Source organism: Phasianus colchicus, chromosome 4, assembly GCF_987193195.1.
Source record: "Phasianus colchicus chromosome 4, bPhaCol1.hap1.1, whole genome shotgun sequence".
Taxonomy (NCBI): Eukaryota; Metazoa; Chordata; class Aves; order Galliformes; family Phasianidae; genus Phasianus; species Phasianus colchicus.
This window is the reverse complement of record NC_143439.1, coordinates 40072035-40084254: the sequence shown is the minus strand read 5'-3', so window position 1 is coordinate 40084254 and position 12220 is coordinate 40072035. Positions and strand designations below refer to the sequence as shown.

General features: G+C 40.3%; 1 protein-coding gene across 2 annotated transcripts in view; it reads left to right on the top strand.

Annotated features, from left to right (window-relative positions):
• Window positions 1–12220, top strand: part of UNC5C (unc-5 netrin receptor C) — a 240106-nt gene that overhangs the window by 199274 nt on the left and 28612 nt on the right. The window contains exon 8 of one of the 2 annotated variants that reach the window (XM_090139303.1): window positions 11798–11854. The exons of the other annotated variant lie outside the window; for it this stretch is intronic. Within the exon in view, the coding sequence (XP_089995429.1) occupies window positions 11798–11854 (57 nt within the window). The remainder of the gene's footprint in view (window positions 1–11797; window positions 11855–12220) is intronic. 2 annotated transcript variants of the gene reach the window in all.

Genomic DNA, 12220 nt, shown 5'->3' with positions numbered 1-12220 from the left:
CCTCTTGTGATAGTCTATGTCAGTTATTTTGCCCCAAGTTTTCCAGATTTACCAAAAACACTTCTTCAGTGTGACTTGCACCATCACTTTCATCATGTGAAATGCTATTAGTCAATGTCAACAGCATAAAAAGTGTAGCTCTCCAATATTTGTTTTTAAGAGGAATATAGAAAGGTAAGATTCAGAGCTTTAGGCTTTTTATTTTCCAAAGACATGGCTGGATTTTTTTTCCCCTGTTTTATTGTAAAACATCTTTGCGACTATCATAGTGGGAAAGTTAACGCACCTCTAGCTCCAGTGGTATGAATAAGTCATTATGGTAAATTAGGAAGAAAAGATGCATCCCCTCTACAGAAGAGCTCTTTACTATCAGTTTATATTTAGACAGGTGTATGTCATCTTTGTGTATGTGCATAAAGAGAGCCATTTAAGCAGAAATCTGGTAGAAGAATAGATATAATAGTACAGCAGAATAAAAGCCCTATAGGGATCTCATTTATCTGTTGATGGTATATTGCATTTTATTTGTGAAAGTGGATGCTGAGTATAAAGCAGAAGCCTTCAGTGGGAGAGAATGTGAGGTTATTGTGAATCTTACTCTGCTTCATATATATGTATATAAAAATGGTAATGAAAAATATTCAGTCACATATTGACCCACTTGGCTCCAGGGGCCATGATCATCCTTCAGTGCTGGAATTTAATGGCAGTGTTTTAGTGGTGTCTTCGTACTCCTGGGGCTTCATACACCTGTAAAACCTACAGTGCTGCTTCCAGATCCATCACCTCTGGGAAGATTGATTTGCTGCACTTTATGGCAGTGTGCCTACTGTTCTCTCTCTCTTTCTCTCTTTCTTTCTTTCCTTGCAGTTTATGCAAAACCATTCTGTCTCTTTTATATTTTCACTGATGTGAGTCTAGATCCATAGCAGATCTGCCCATAAGCAAGGAAGGAACATGGACCTCTTCATTCCTAAAATACTGCACATGAGACTGGTGAGGGCTGGCCTGAAGCTGGCATTTCCCCTGCCTGGGAACATCTGGACCTACCAGAGATCTCAAAGCTGTCATGCTGGTGGGTGCCACTTAGTGCCACAAACACGTGCCCTCTGTGTTCAGCCTTTCAGGAGGCTGCGTTGGCCGGCTGCTTGCCTGCCCTATGGCCAGATCCTGTCTCTGGGTGCTCTGGTGCTTCCTGCTCTGAGGCAGACCTCAGTGACTGCATTGTGTGAGCAGCTGGGATCAAAGAGTTACTGGATGGGCCCAACTTACCATGAGGCTGTTGCTTTGACAAAAACTCACTTGTAAACATACATCTCTATATGTTTATGTGTATAAAAGGTATCCTGGAAAACGTTGAGTTGAATGAGTCTAATTTGCAAGCTCTTTCTCTTTCAGTCTATTATTCACTACAGTAGCATCAGCTGGATAAATCAATAAGCTCTTTCATCAGACTGCCCCTGCTCCAGCAAAGAGCAGCAGTCTGCACTGATATTGATTTCTGTGGGGATAAAAACTGTGGAGCTCTCTCCATCCCTTGTAATTACAGTATTTTGCACCCAAAGCTGCAGTTTGTGCTTACCGCTAACTGTGGCATTTCTTGTGCAACTCAGCTGTCACATTTATTCGGATTAATGATCTTGCTAGTACACACACACACTCTCTTATTCAGTAGTTAGTATTTTTTCTGTTAACATGAAAGGATGAACAGTCATTAAACTAGAAAGCCTGCAGAGAGACAGAAAGCTGAACTGAAGAAGAGTAGCTGTAGTGACAATTCAGAGTGGTCATTACTATTTTAAGTTTCCCCATACACAATATTGCCTAGCAGGTGCCGTTAAAACAATTTTGTAATTCCCATAACAGCATTAATATGATCTTCTGGAACAAAATATGGTGTAGGTGTAAGAAGAATTGGCTGGCTACCACCCACACTAGTTGCGTTACTGCCTCTATAGTTGCATTATTTCCCATTTGAAGTACAAGAACTGCAGTAAATACTTTGGTGCAATGAAGAACGCTTTCAAAGGCACACACTGCATCTCACAGGGGATTGCTATAAACTGAAATGCTGCAATTAGCCCTCCCCTCATCCCACTTAATGACTTTTGTGGGTGTTCTGTGCGGACACCAAGCAAGCACAACACTGCACCATCGCCTCACACTTCAGCACAAATAAGATGATGGGACAAGCATCTTTAGAGCAAAGTACAGTGTGAAGTGTTTTGCTATGCCCAGTAGTGGCAAGATACCTGTGTGATACTGAAAAGTGTCTGGTGGCTGAAATTTGGCTCTGCATTCTGCATAAACTGCTGCTGTTGGCCAGGAAGAGGTGGACACCCTATAAAGTGAGTTAACTGTGTTGGCTGGAGGCTCCCTGCATGAGTGGTGATGTGCAGCTGTCTTCTCGCTTTTTCACACCTGAGGTCAAAAATATTAGCTGCTGTATCATAGTATCATAGAATTATCCAAGCTGTAAAGGACACAGAAGGATCATTGAGTCCAGCTCCTGGCTCCACAGAGCCAGATCAGACCATACATCTGAGAGTGTTGTCCAGATGCTCGTTGATCTCTGGCTATTATTTGATGCCATGTTCCATACTCAACCACCTTCTCTTGGTGAAGAATCTTGAACATGTCCATGCTCAAAGTGTTTCATCTGTGTCCTGTCTGCTGATGGTCTCAGGTGGCAGTTTTCAGGTCTCTTTTATCCTTAACTTCAATAAATAAGCTCAGAAAGTCTGTAGACATGAGTGAGGGTGCCTGTCCATGCTGGTAAAGCATGTATTTTCTGAAATCTGAAATTCTGAGATCATGCTCGTGCTGAGCAAGTTGGCACCAGCATACTCAGGAGAAGATAACCAGTGTCCCTTCCTCAGCTCACTCTCAGCTTAAACAGGCCACTATGGCTTTTCATAAAGGCTGGCTTAGCTGTGCTTTTAATTTTTCTTCAAATCATAGGTTTAGCTGTCTTACAGCAGCAAGGTAATACTGAAGTACATGTCACTTGAGGACTGTAGATTATCTAGTTCTATAAATAGTACCATTGCTCTGTTTAGTAAAAACTGTTCACTTTATACTGTCACAGTATGGATTACAAACCCATCATTTAACAGAGCCAAAAGGAAATTTCCTTGGGTTAAGCATAATCAGATGCAGTGTGGAGTTTTCCTTTATTCCTTTAAATAAATTATCATGAAAAGACTGAGGCAGGCTGCTATCACTTAAAGAATGGTAGAAAAGATTAAAAAAATCCTCACCTGCCACTAAGGGCATCACTGGACCAGCTCCCTTCTCACTCTTACACTGTAAGAGAACCATATAACTTATGTGCACAGAAACCTAGTTGGATTCACCATTTGAGAAATAGGAAGTTTTGCAATGAAGAAGTTGTTATTACCAGAACTGTAATTCCATTTCTTGTTAAAAAAAGGCCCCCTGCTAGTTGAGAGTGAATTGATGTGTTGCTTCTGTAGTTGCTAAATTTTTTGAAATCCTTGTATAAAAGTCAGAGTTAAGTTCATAAGGTTGCCTCTTACAGCCACAGTGACTTAAGGACGTGAAGGAGATGCAGTTTGTCCTACTGGTTCACTAAGCGGTTAACTACTGCCCTTTTCCACCCCTGTGCTATTTGTATACAGATCTGAAGTGGAAAGCAAGGTTAATCTGATACTAAGAATTCTTTCTTCCTGGAACATACATGTACTGCACATGCCCTGTTTGTTTAATATAACATGCCAGAACTTTCTGATGGGATAAGCATTTGTTTCCCTTATTGGCTTGTTTTGAAAGCCAGCATTCAGCAAGGAGTTACAGAGCAGAGAAGTTTGATGAGGACTTCTGGTCTTCCAGAGAAGATTAGTGTGCAGAGAGCAGGGGAACGTTTTTCAGGCTCTGGGAGGTAAGCAAAGCTCACTCGAGGGAGATTGCAACAGAAGCCTATGTGTGCGGAGGAATGAAATAAAATCTTTTATTAAGAGCACGTGGGTCAAGAAGGAACTTATAATATGTTCAGTCTGTCAGTGTAATGATATATCCACATGGCCAGTTGCATTGAGCCTTTGAGGGAGAGTTTCATTCGTTTTAAGAGTGCATCTCATCTGTTCCTAGAGGAAGTTTTCTACACTATTGTTATTTGATATGAATAAAGAGTTGTGATATTTTATTTTTAACCCCACTTCTATGTAATGATGTAGCAGCTAAGGGAGTTTATGTACACATCTCAGAATTATGACTCTTATTTATTTTTATTGTAGTAACATGAGAAATCCCCAGCTGAAGACCAATCCACTCTGGTGGGTCGTCTGCAACTGCTTACTGAGAGTTCATACTTAACAAAGCTCCTACTCAAAGCAGATGAAAGCTCTAAGTATAAAACAGAAGTGCAGATCCACAAGCAGAGCCTGGGACATTGAAACTGCTTTTTCCCACCCCAGTCACTTCAGAAAAAATGTCCCCTCCCCATTAGTTTTAATGAAAAGTGAGCACGCTAAGATCTCTAGACTGTTTTGAAAAATAAGCCAGAGAATACATTACCTTACTTAGGAGCTTATAGACCTGCCAAGGATTTTGGTGCATCACAACATCCATTCAGGTAACTCCTGCTTTCCACAAGCCTTTTTTCCAACAGTTTCTGACTCCTCTTCTGGATGCATTCTAACCATGTTTTCTTTCACCAAGCTGCTTGCCATGCATTCCCTCTTCAGTGCCATCCTGTCCTTGTTTCAACTCTTACTGTAACTCATTTGCTCTACAAAACAAAACTCATTTGCCAGCTACAAAGCAAACCCCAGGAAATCTATTCAGGCACTGCAAATGTGGAATTTGCAAATACACAAACTAGCAAATTGCAGTGCTAGACGTGTGTTTATTTTTGCTGTCAAACATCCATAAGAAACCCAGCATTAAAGTTCTAAGATACTAAAGACAGGCATAAGATTTAGCTAAAAGGTCAAAGTCCTTAACTTCAAAAGATTGCATAATGTCAAAATTGCCTCTTCTAATCCCCATCCAAATTGTAGCAACAGGTTATCCTACTCCTCCATCTTCTTCCATCCCATGTAGATGATATGCATGTTTAAACTAAGGCAAGACCTTTCTAACAGTGTTAGCAAAAGTCAGGAATCTAATTTAAAATGAAAACACAGTTTCAATCTTAATTATAGAATATCATACACTCATGTTCAAGGATAGAAATGAGAGAGGCTCCCTATTTAACCTATACACTCAGGAAAGATCTGAGATAATACCCAAGTAAATAATCAGTCACAAAACCTTGAGCTTCTTGTTTATTAGCCCACCATGAACTTGCCAATAATTAGTTCTTTAGCAGGAAAATAAATTACTGTGCATTATCTCCAGGATGCCTGATATCATATCTGACCTTCAGCATACTTACTGCAGACTTGAAGGTCTTTCTCTAGAAGAGCAAATAGAAGAAGCTGGACACATTCTGCCTGAAACATTTTTTGCAGTTCTGGGGATGTTATTATGCACTTCCCCCCCTTCCTCCCCCCCCCCTTTTTTTTTATCCACTATAAATTAGAGATGACATTTCCTTGTTTATGTGCTGGAATTTCTGCAAAATAGTAGGGGAGAGAAACAATTAACAGCAGCTGCAATACAAAGATTATTATTGTCATTTCTTCTCTATTAAATCTGTATTAGAAACATGTTAAATGAGCATGGAGGTTTAGTCCTAAACAGTAGGAATATGGGATTTACTTCAAGGTTATATTTGTACCCTTAACTTTGCTCCCACACAAAGAAAGAACTACTAGCAGCTTGTGCAGCCATGGCCTATGGGCACTGGAGGGAGAAATTCAAAACTGTAAGTCAATTTAAGTCTCCTAATTTCCTTCTTGTAAAAGTGACTGCTTTTCCATGATAGGGAGTATATGAAGACCTATGTAGTTGCGTCTTAGTTAACATTATGACTTGAAAGCTTTGAGCATTTTCACATTCTGCTTGTCATAAAGAATTTGCTCTAAAAACAGCAAAGAAACTCAGCAAGCAATTCTGAGCATTTGAAGCCAGAGAAAGAGGAAGATACTGAATTACCACTGAAAAATCTCATCTTCAGAATTAAGAACAGAACTAATCAGATGCCTGTTATTTGGGACTGGCATGGGAAAAAATGACTAGCTTGCTGGACTTGATTTATTAAATATTAGAACTCATCTAGCATATGTATATACATATAGTTGGGAGCAAAGAGCTGTTCCTGTAAACTCTTGTGTCACTATGCACCATCTGCTTACTTTAAATTGTCTAAGAACTGCTTCCATCAAATTTTAGGCCTCTACATTTGAGAATTAGTCTCTATTCATCTTTCACAGTTCTGCAGTTCAGAGCCTGTTGCCACCAAGAGGTTACTACAACTTCACTGTCACTACACTGGATAAAACCATCAAAGTAGAGAAAGAAAGATAGCAGTTGAATGAGTGCCCTCTTCTTTTCTTACATGCAATTTAAAGGGCATTGACTTTGGAACCAAAAGGGGAAAATGGGCTATTACTGTATATTATGCTCAACCTGTCATGTTCATTGCAACAGGATGATATGGGGACACATCATGTGGCTAGGCTTTCAGAAGGACTACATAATTACATGACCCTAGCTTCTTTTAAAAGCACTGTGCAGAGGAGAAAGTAAAGAGCTTTTATAGATTAGAAGCAAGTGATGCCAGATTAAAATATTATGCATTAAAGAAACGAGCAGTTTTGATGTACTTTATGCAATCTTCACTTTATTAAATGTGTGTGCATGTCTCAAAATCTCACTAACCTTGATGCAGTCTCAAAATATGTACCATTAGCTGTGACCTCAGCAGCTAATGGCATAAAGCAGTTTCTTTGTAGGATAATTGTAAATGTTTTTGTAAATATGACCCAACTGGATAAGTATCAGTGTGCCCAGAAATATCACCTTCAGCTGCTCCACCATCTTATGTAGTTACCTGCAGGGAAGAGAAAATAGTGATGCAGGCAGCTGGAGAAAATACAAATGGAAAAGGCTTTTTTTTCCCCCTTTCTTTCTAATGTTGATATTTTATTTTCTGCAAGTAACAGAATAAAACATTTTCATTATCTGCTAAAAATGAAACAATAATACAATTTCAGTATGACTAGAAAGCTGGTAAAATCTATTAGGGACCAAAAAGGGGATGCAGTTACAAAATTCTCTCTGTGTGAAGCTGTAACCTACTGTACACCACAAGGAGCAAAGTTGTCTTTGAAATAAGCTAGTTCCCTGGCCAAGGGCTTTCCAGGTAAAATCAGAAACAGGATTTCAGAATGCCTATGGTTATGATACTGAATTCCCACTTTGTGTAGTATGCATGTGTATATATGCTCATAAATATTTTGAGAGGTGTGTTCATCCCTGGGGAGAGGAGTTGGAAATAGTTTAGAAAAGTTATCTGTCATAGGTCTGAGGTTCTTCATTCCTACCCCATCCCTTGGCAAACAGTTTTTTCCCGAGGTAAATTGCAGCAGCTGAATTCTTGCTGTAAAAAGAGATGTTCTGCTATGTCACAGTTAACCACCTAAGCCAGGTGATCCCACACATTCAGATATTCTGAAGACTATTCAACCCCAGTGACGTGCCTTTGAGTCTCCTGTGGTTATTGGCACAAATGGATTTCCAGAAGGTTGGAGCAAGGCGTGTGGGACCAGAATGCTCCGGCTGGGCTCCCAATGGTTAGGGATCATTTGTATTTGCAAACAGCACCAGACTAATTAAATGAGCTTCAAAATCTATTTAGTTAAATGGACTCAATTTCCCAAAGCAGTGTAAGTGTGACTGCTACAGAAATTGAGTTAAGCTAAATTGATAAAAAGCCTGCTGAAGTCTTTTCTGTTTACCAGTGTTAGACTGGTTTTTCTTTCCAGTTCTCTGACCCTTGACATATTCATCCTTTCAGCGTATTACATTGGTATAAAAGTGCTTAAATTGCTGTAGGTATTCTTTATGGAAAGCGAATAGCCAATGCCTAGGGAATGCATCTTTATAATGACATAGCTGCATTTGTACAAAGCATTTGTGCCTATGTAATTACTTGAGTTAAAAAAGTTCACCTTTAACACTTAATAGACGCACTTTTACAGGGGGAAAAAAAATGTATTTAGAAGCTTAAAGTGGAATATAAAGTAGAAGGCATGGAAAAACATCAAATTAATTAAAGACTTTTTCATAAATACATTTAATGTGCAATTACATTGGTGCAATTTCTGTGCATAGCCCAAGCCTCCCACTGATTCTCCAGGTATGACATAGAGTATAATACTTGTAAAATAAGGGAAATAAATAGCCACTGTTGGTAAGTCGCTGAGATCCTCAAACAGAAGGGACTATGCAAGTGTAAAGTATGTTTATTACTATTTGACTCGTCCAGCAGTAAGTTACACAACAAAAAATCAAAAGCTGCTTTGAAAATGTACATTTCCCAACAAGCTGTAGGAAGAAGCTTAAATTATTTTTCTCAAAGCAAGTAGCTCACTGTGAAGCCAGCTGCTCCGTGTGTGAGTCAGCAGCATCGGCAGCCTTCCTAGAGTCAAAGCCAACAGCACCTTTCTACATTTACCCTTGTTAAAAAATGTGATGGTCCTGGTAGAAGTCCCTGAGGTTTTTGCCAGGCGATGCTGTTGATACAGGGGAGAACAAAATTTTTTAAAAAATGAAAAAGATGTCTATTCGCTGCAGTTACTTTGAAGAGAAAAAGGGAGTCATTCTTCATTATTACAGGTATCAATCCCAGCAGGTTTGCTTCATTATTCGATGAAAACATTCTTTCTTATTGTTCGAAGGTGTAGTCAAAGGGACTGGTATGAAAGCCTATTTTCTAAAGCAGCGCCTGTGCTGTGGTTCTGGGAGCATGGCCATGGACCAGCCTTCTGTGCAGCTAGCACTGCTGTGTGCAGCTTCATTCCATTGCCATGGCAAGGCCCACTCCCTTTTGGAACACTCTTTCATGACAAAGGAGCACCTAAAAATTGTTTTATTCTAGAAGCTCCTGCCCAAATGGCAAAGGGTGACTATAGTAGCCGTGTTTGAGTCATCTCCTACAATTATGCTTAATTTGCAAGCACAAATGGAGCTGGCATTTGATGTGTTGTTCAGCGGACTGATGACATGGCCCAGCTTGGCTGGGATGCTTAATAACCAACCTGAGGTAAGGAGTCCTCTTGCTTCAACCAGGGGAGTTCTTATGGCCACCACAGCCCAGCTTGTTTTCTTGACCAGGACTTTGCACTTTGCAGTCTCCAGCACGGATGGCTATTTATCTACCCATGGCCAGCATGCTCAGACATGACTCGGCCCTTGGCAAAAAATTGGTATGCCCACAACTAAAAGCTCAGCATGGCGCCTCATGTCCTTGGCCCTTCCACTTCGTCCTCTTCTTTCTTCTATTCAAAACACGTTTTTCCAGCTGCAAAGGTTTGCTCAGAAAGTTGCCACTCAGTAGTGGTACACACAGAAGGGTAAAATCAAATGCTATTTGTAAAATATGTCAGTTTGTAAGAGTAATGGAAGCAAAAATTTTCCTCGTCTTTTCCTCCTCTTTGTAATAGGTGTGCTTTGAATACAGACACAAAGCGTTTCTGATAAAGGATTTGGTATCAGTCTTTGGCAGCTGCAAGGCTGTTCTTTGCAGTTATCAGTATGAGAATCTATGCAAAATTGTCAGAGGCAAATAAGTATTTGCAACAAATAGGGTCTATGAAGAGATTGCTGCTTCTTTTAATGTATTTTGAGACCACAATTGGTTACTTCACTGAAAATACTTGAACTTGGATTTCTACTTTGTTGGGAATAGAAAAGGCTGTCAGTAAACTCACAGCTAATCCAGGCGGTGCCAATTTTTGTGCCCTGAGTGGCAGATATCAAATCACTTCCTGTGTGGCAGAATGACGTATTCTCAAATGCCAAACCCAGCAGGTTTGAGTATGAGGCATTTGGAGAAGCAGTCAGCCTAAATTCAGCCTTGTTTTTGTACCTTGCATTTCTTCTGGCTGCCCCCTGCTCTCCAGGGACATCTTGCCATAGGAAGTATTTGCCATAACGTTATAGCTGAAACAGCTAGAATTTAGGTGGACTAAATATGCACCTCAGCATTCACCTGGGGAATAATTGGGAAGTAACCAGCTCACGGTAAATTCATGCTCCAACTTGCTGAGCACTCACTCAAGCCCTCAGAAGTTACCTGCCTGACTTTTTATGGCTGATGCCACAAGCGCACTGGTAGAAGCGGGAAGCGGTTATTACAAAAGATTTAGTGTGCATGCTGAGAGTACACGTAAGTGAGCTTCCCTCAACAGACAAAATAAATGAGTGTGAGAACATAATATTTCTGAAAGCAATTGTAAGGCTGGAATCATTGCGGTGAGATAAAGTTTTAAGTAGATATTACAGGCAGTATAGTCTATCCCATACTGCCTCAGAAAAAACATCATCATCAGAAAGCAGCTCTTCTTGCTCTGGCATTTCAGTTGAGGTAGCATTTATGTGATAGTTAATGTCTGGAAACTTTGTGGGGAGGTATGTCTATATCTGCAATTGGGACAGACTGTATCTTCATTAGCAAGCGGCACAGCCAAGCAGGATGAAATACGCAAAGCTCAACAGATGCTGAGCACCGATCTCAGCATTTCTGGGAGCTGGAGATTATTACTCTGATCTGCCTATAATGTGGTCCTGTGCATTAAGCGCACACCAGGAGTCCAGTTTTGTTTCACGCAGTGTGCCCCAAGGCATGGGGGAGATGGAGAGAACTGTGGGATTCCCTTCAAAGGAGGAAGAGGGGGACCCTTTCCCTGGCACCCACTCTAATTCCATCCATGGCAGTGACTTACCCTTGCTTTGTCATTTCCCTCTCCAACAGCATGCGACTCAGAGCCTTTCCCTTGCTCCCCATGTAAATGGAGGGGGGTTGAGAGATACTCAGCAACTCCATTGATCTCCTGTAAAACCAAACATCCTCAGCATGCTTCGCTGTACAAACTGCAGAAAGAAGAGACTAAAGAAACGATCTCTCTTATTTAGCCATTCTGAAATATAACTGTAAATTGTGTTATCATTTTGTCGATATACAGGGCTTGCAAAGATTTCAAATAAATAATGCTGTGACCCCAGGGGCCTTATTGATTTTTTAATAATTTTGAAGAGAAGCCACTCAGTTTCCTGTTTGCTGACAAATTCTTTGCTCCCTGAGGAATTCCTATTGAACGCGTCTTAAAGAGAGGATAAAATAATTCCATGGAAATCCAGAAAGAGGGCTTTCTGCATGGACTCTGCACAGCAAATGGGTATTTAACCTCTGACTGGTGACGACAGGTCTCCTTTAGCTCTATTAGATCAACAGCAAGCTACTATAATTAAATAAAAAAACTGTTTAGAGCCTCACCGAACATGTCCTGGGAATTAAAGCATATGGCAGGGATAGGGAAAAAAGACTTTCCATATGCTAATGACCCTTGATGTCTGAAATAAATTAGATCCATTAGAGTTTATGCTCTATAAAAGAAAGACTTTAAGCACTCCAAAGTTAGTGACTCGAGACCGATTTTGGCTTAGAAATTCAATCTGCCTACTTAGTAATTCTTAGTAAGGCTCTGGAGGAGACAGAGGATGCAAAATCATAATTCTGTGCTGTATCGGAATTCTAAAGTGCCATCAATTTCTTTTCCTTTTTTTTTTTTTTTTTTTTTAATTAAACCATTTTTCATGCTTCCCTTTTTTTGTTCTCCTCATTAATTTGATTTTGTTCCCATTTTTGTTTAATTTCTTTCTTTTTAAGGTTTCATTTATCCTATTTCAACTGAACAGAGAACCCAGAATGAATATGGATTTTCTTGTAAGTTTAATGTTTCATTTTACGTTCCTGGACACTAATGCAATGCTGTTCCTGGGGTCAAGCTTTAGTATTGTGCCAGCTCTTTGTGCCCAGGCAAAGATGGATTGGGCAAATGAAGCTGCCTGCTTAGCAGCGGCTTCCCTATCAGTGGGCTGACATAGGCTGATCACAGCCCTTCTACCTAGGGAAAATGGGAGAAGCTGCTGCATCAAAGGTAGAAAATGGAGAGAATGAACCCTCTCTCTCGTTAGTGTTTCCTTAGCAATTGGAAGAAATGTGGTGGAGGGATAACTTTGCATTGAGCTGTAACTCAGAGATCTGCTTCCTGAACCGCTGGGGATGTAAGTCCTGCTGTTTTGAGGCTGG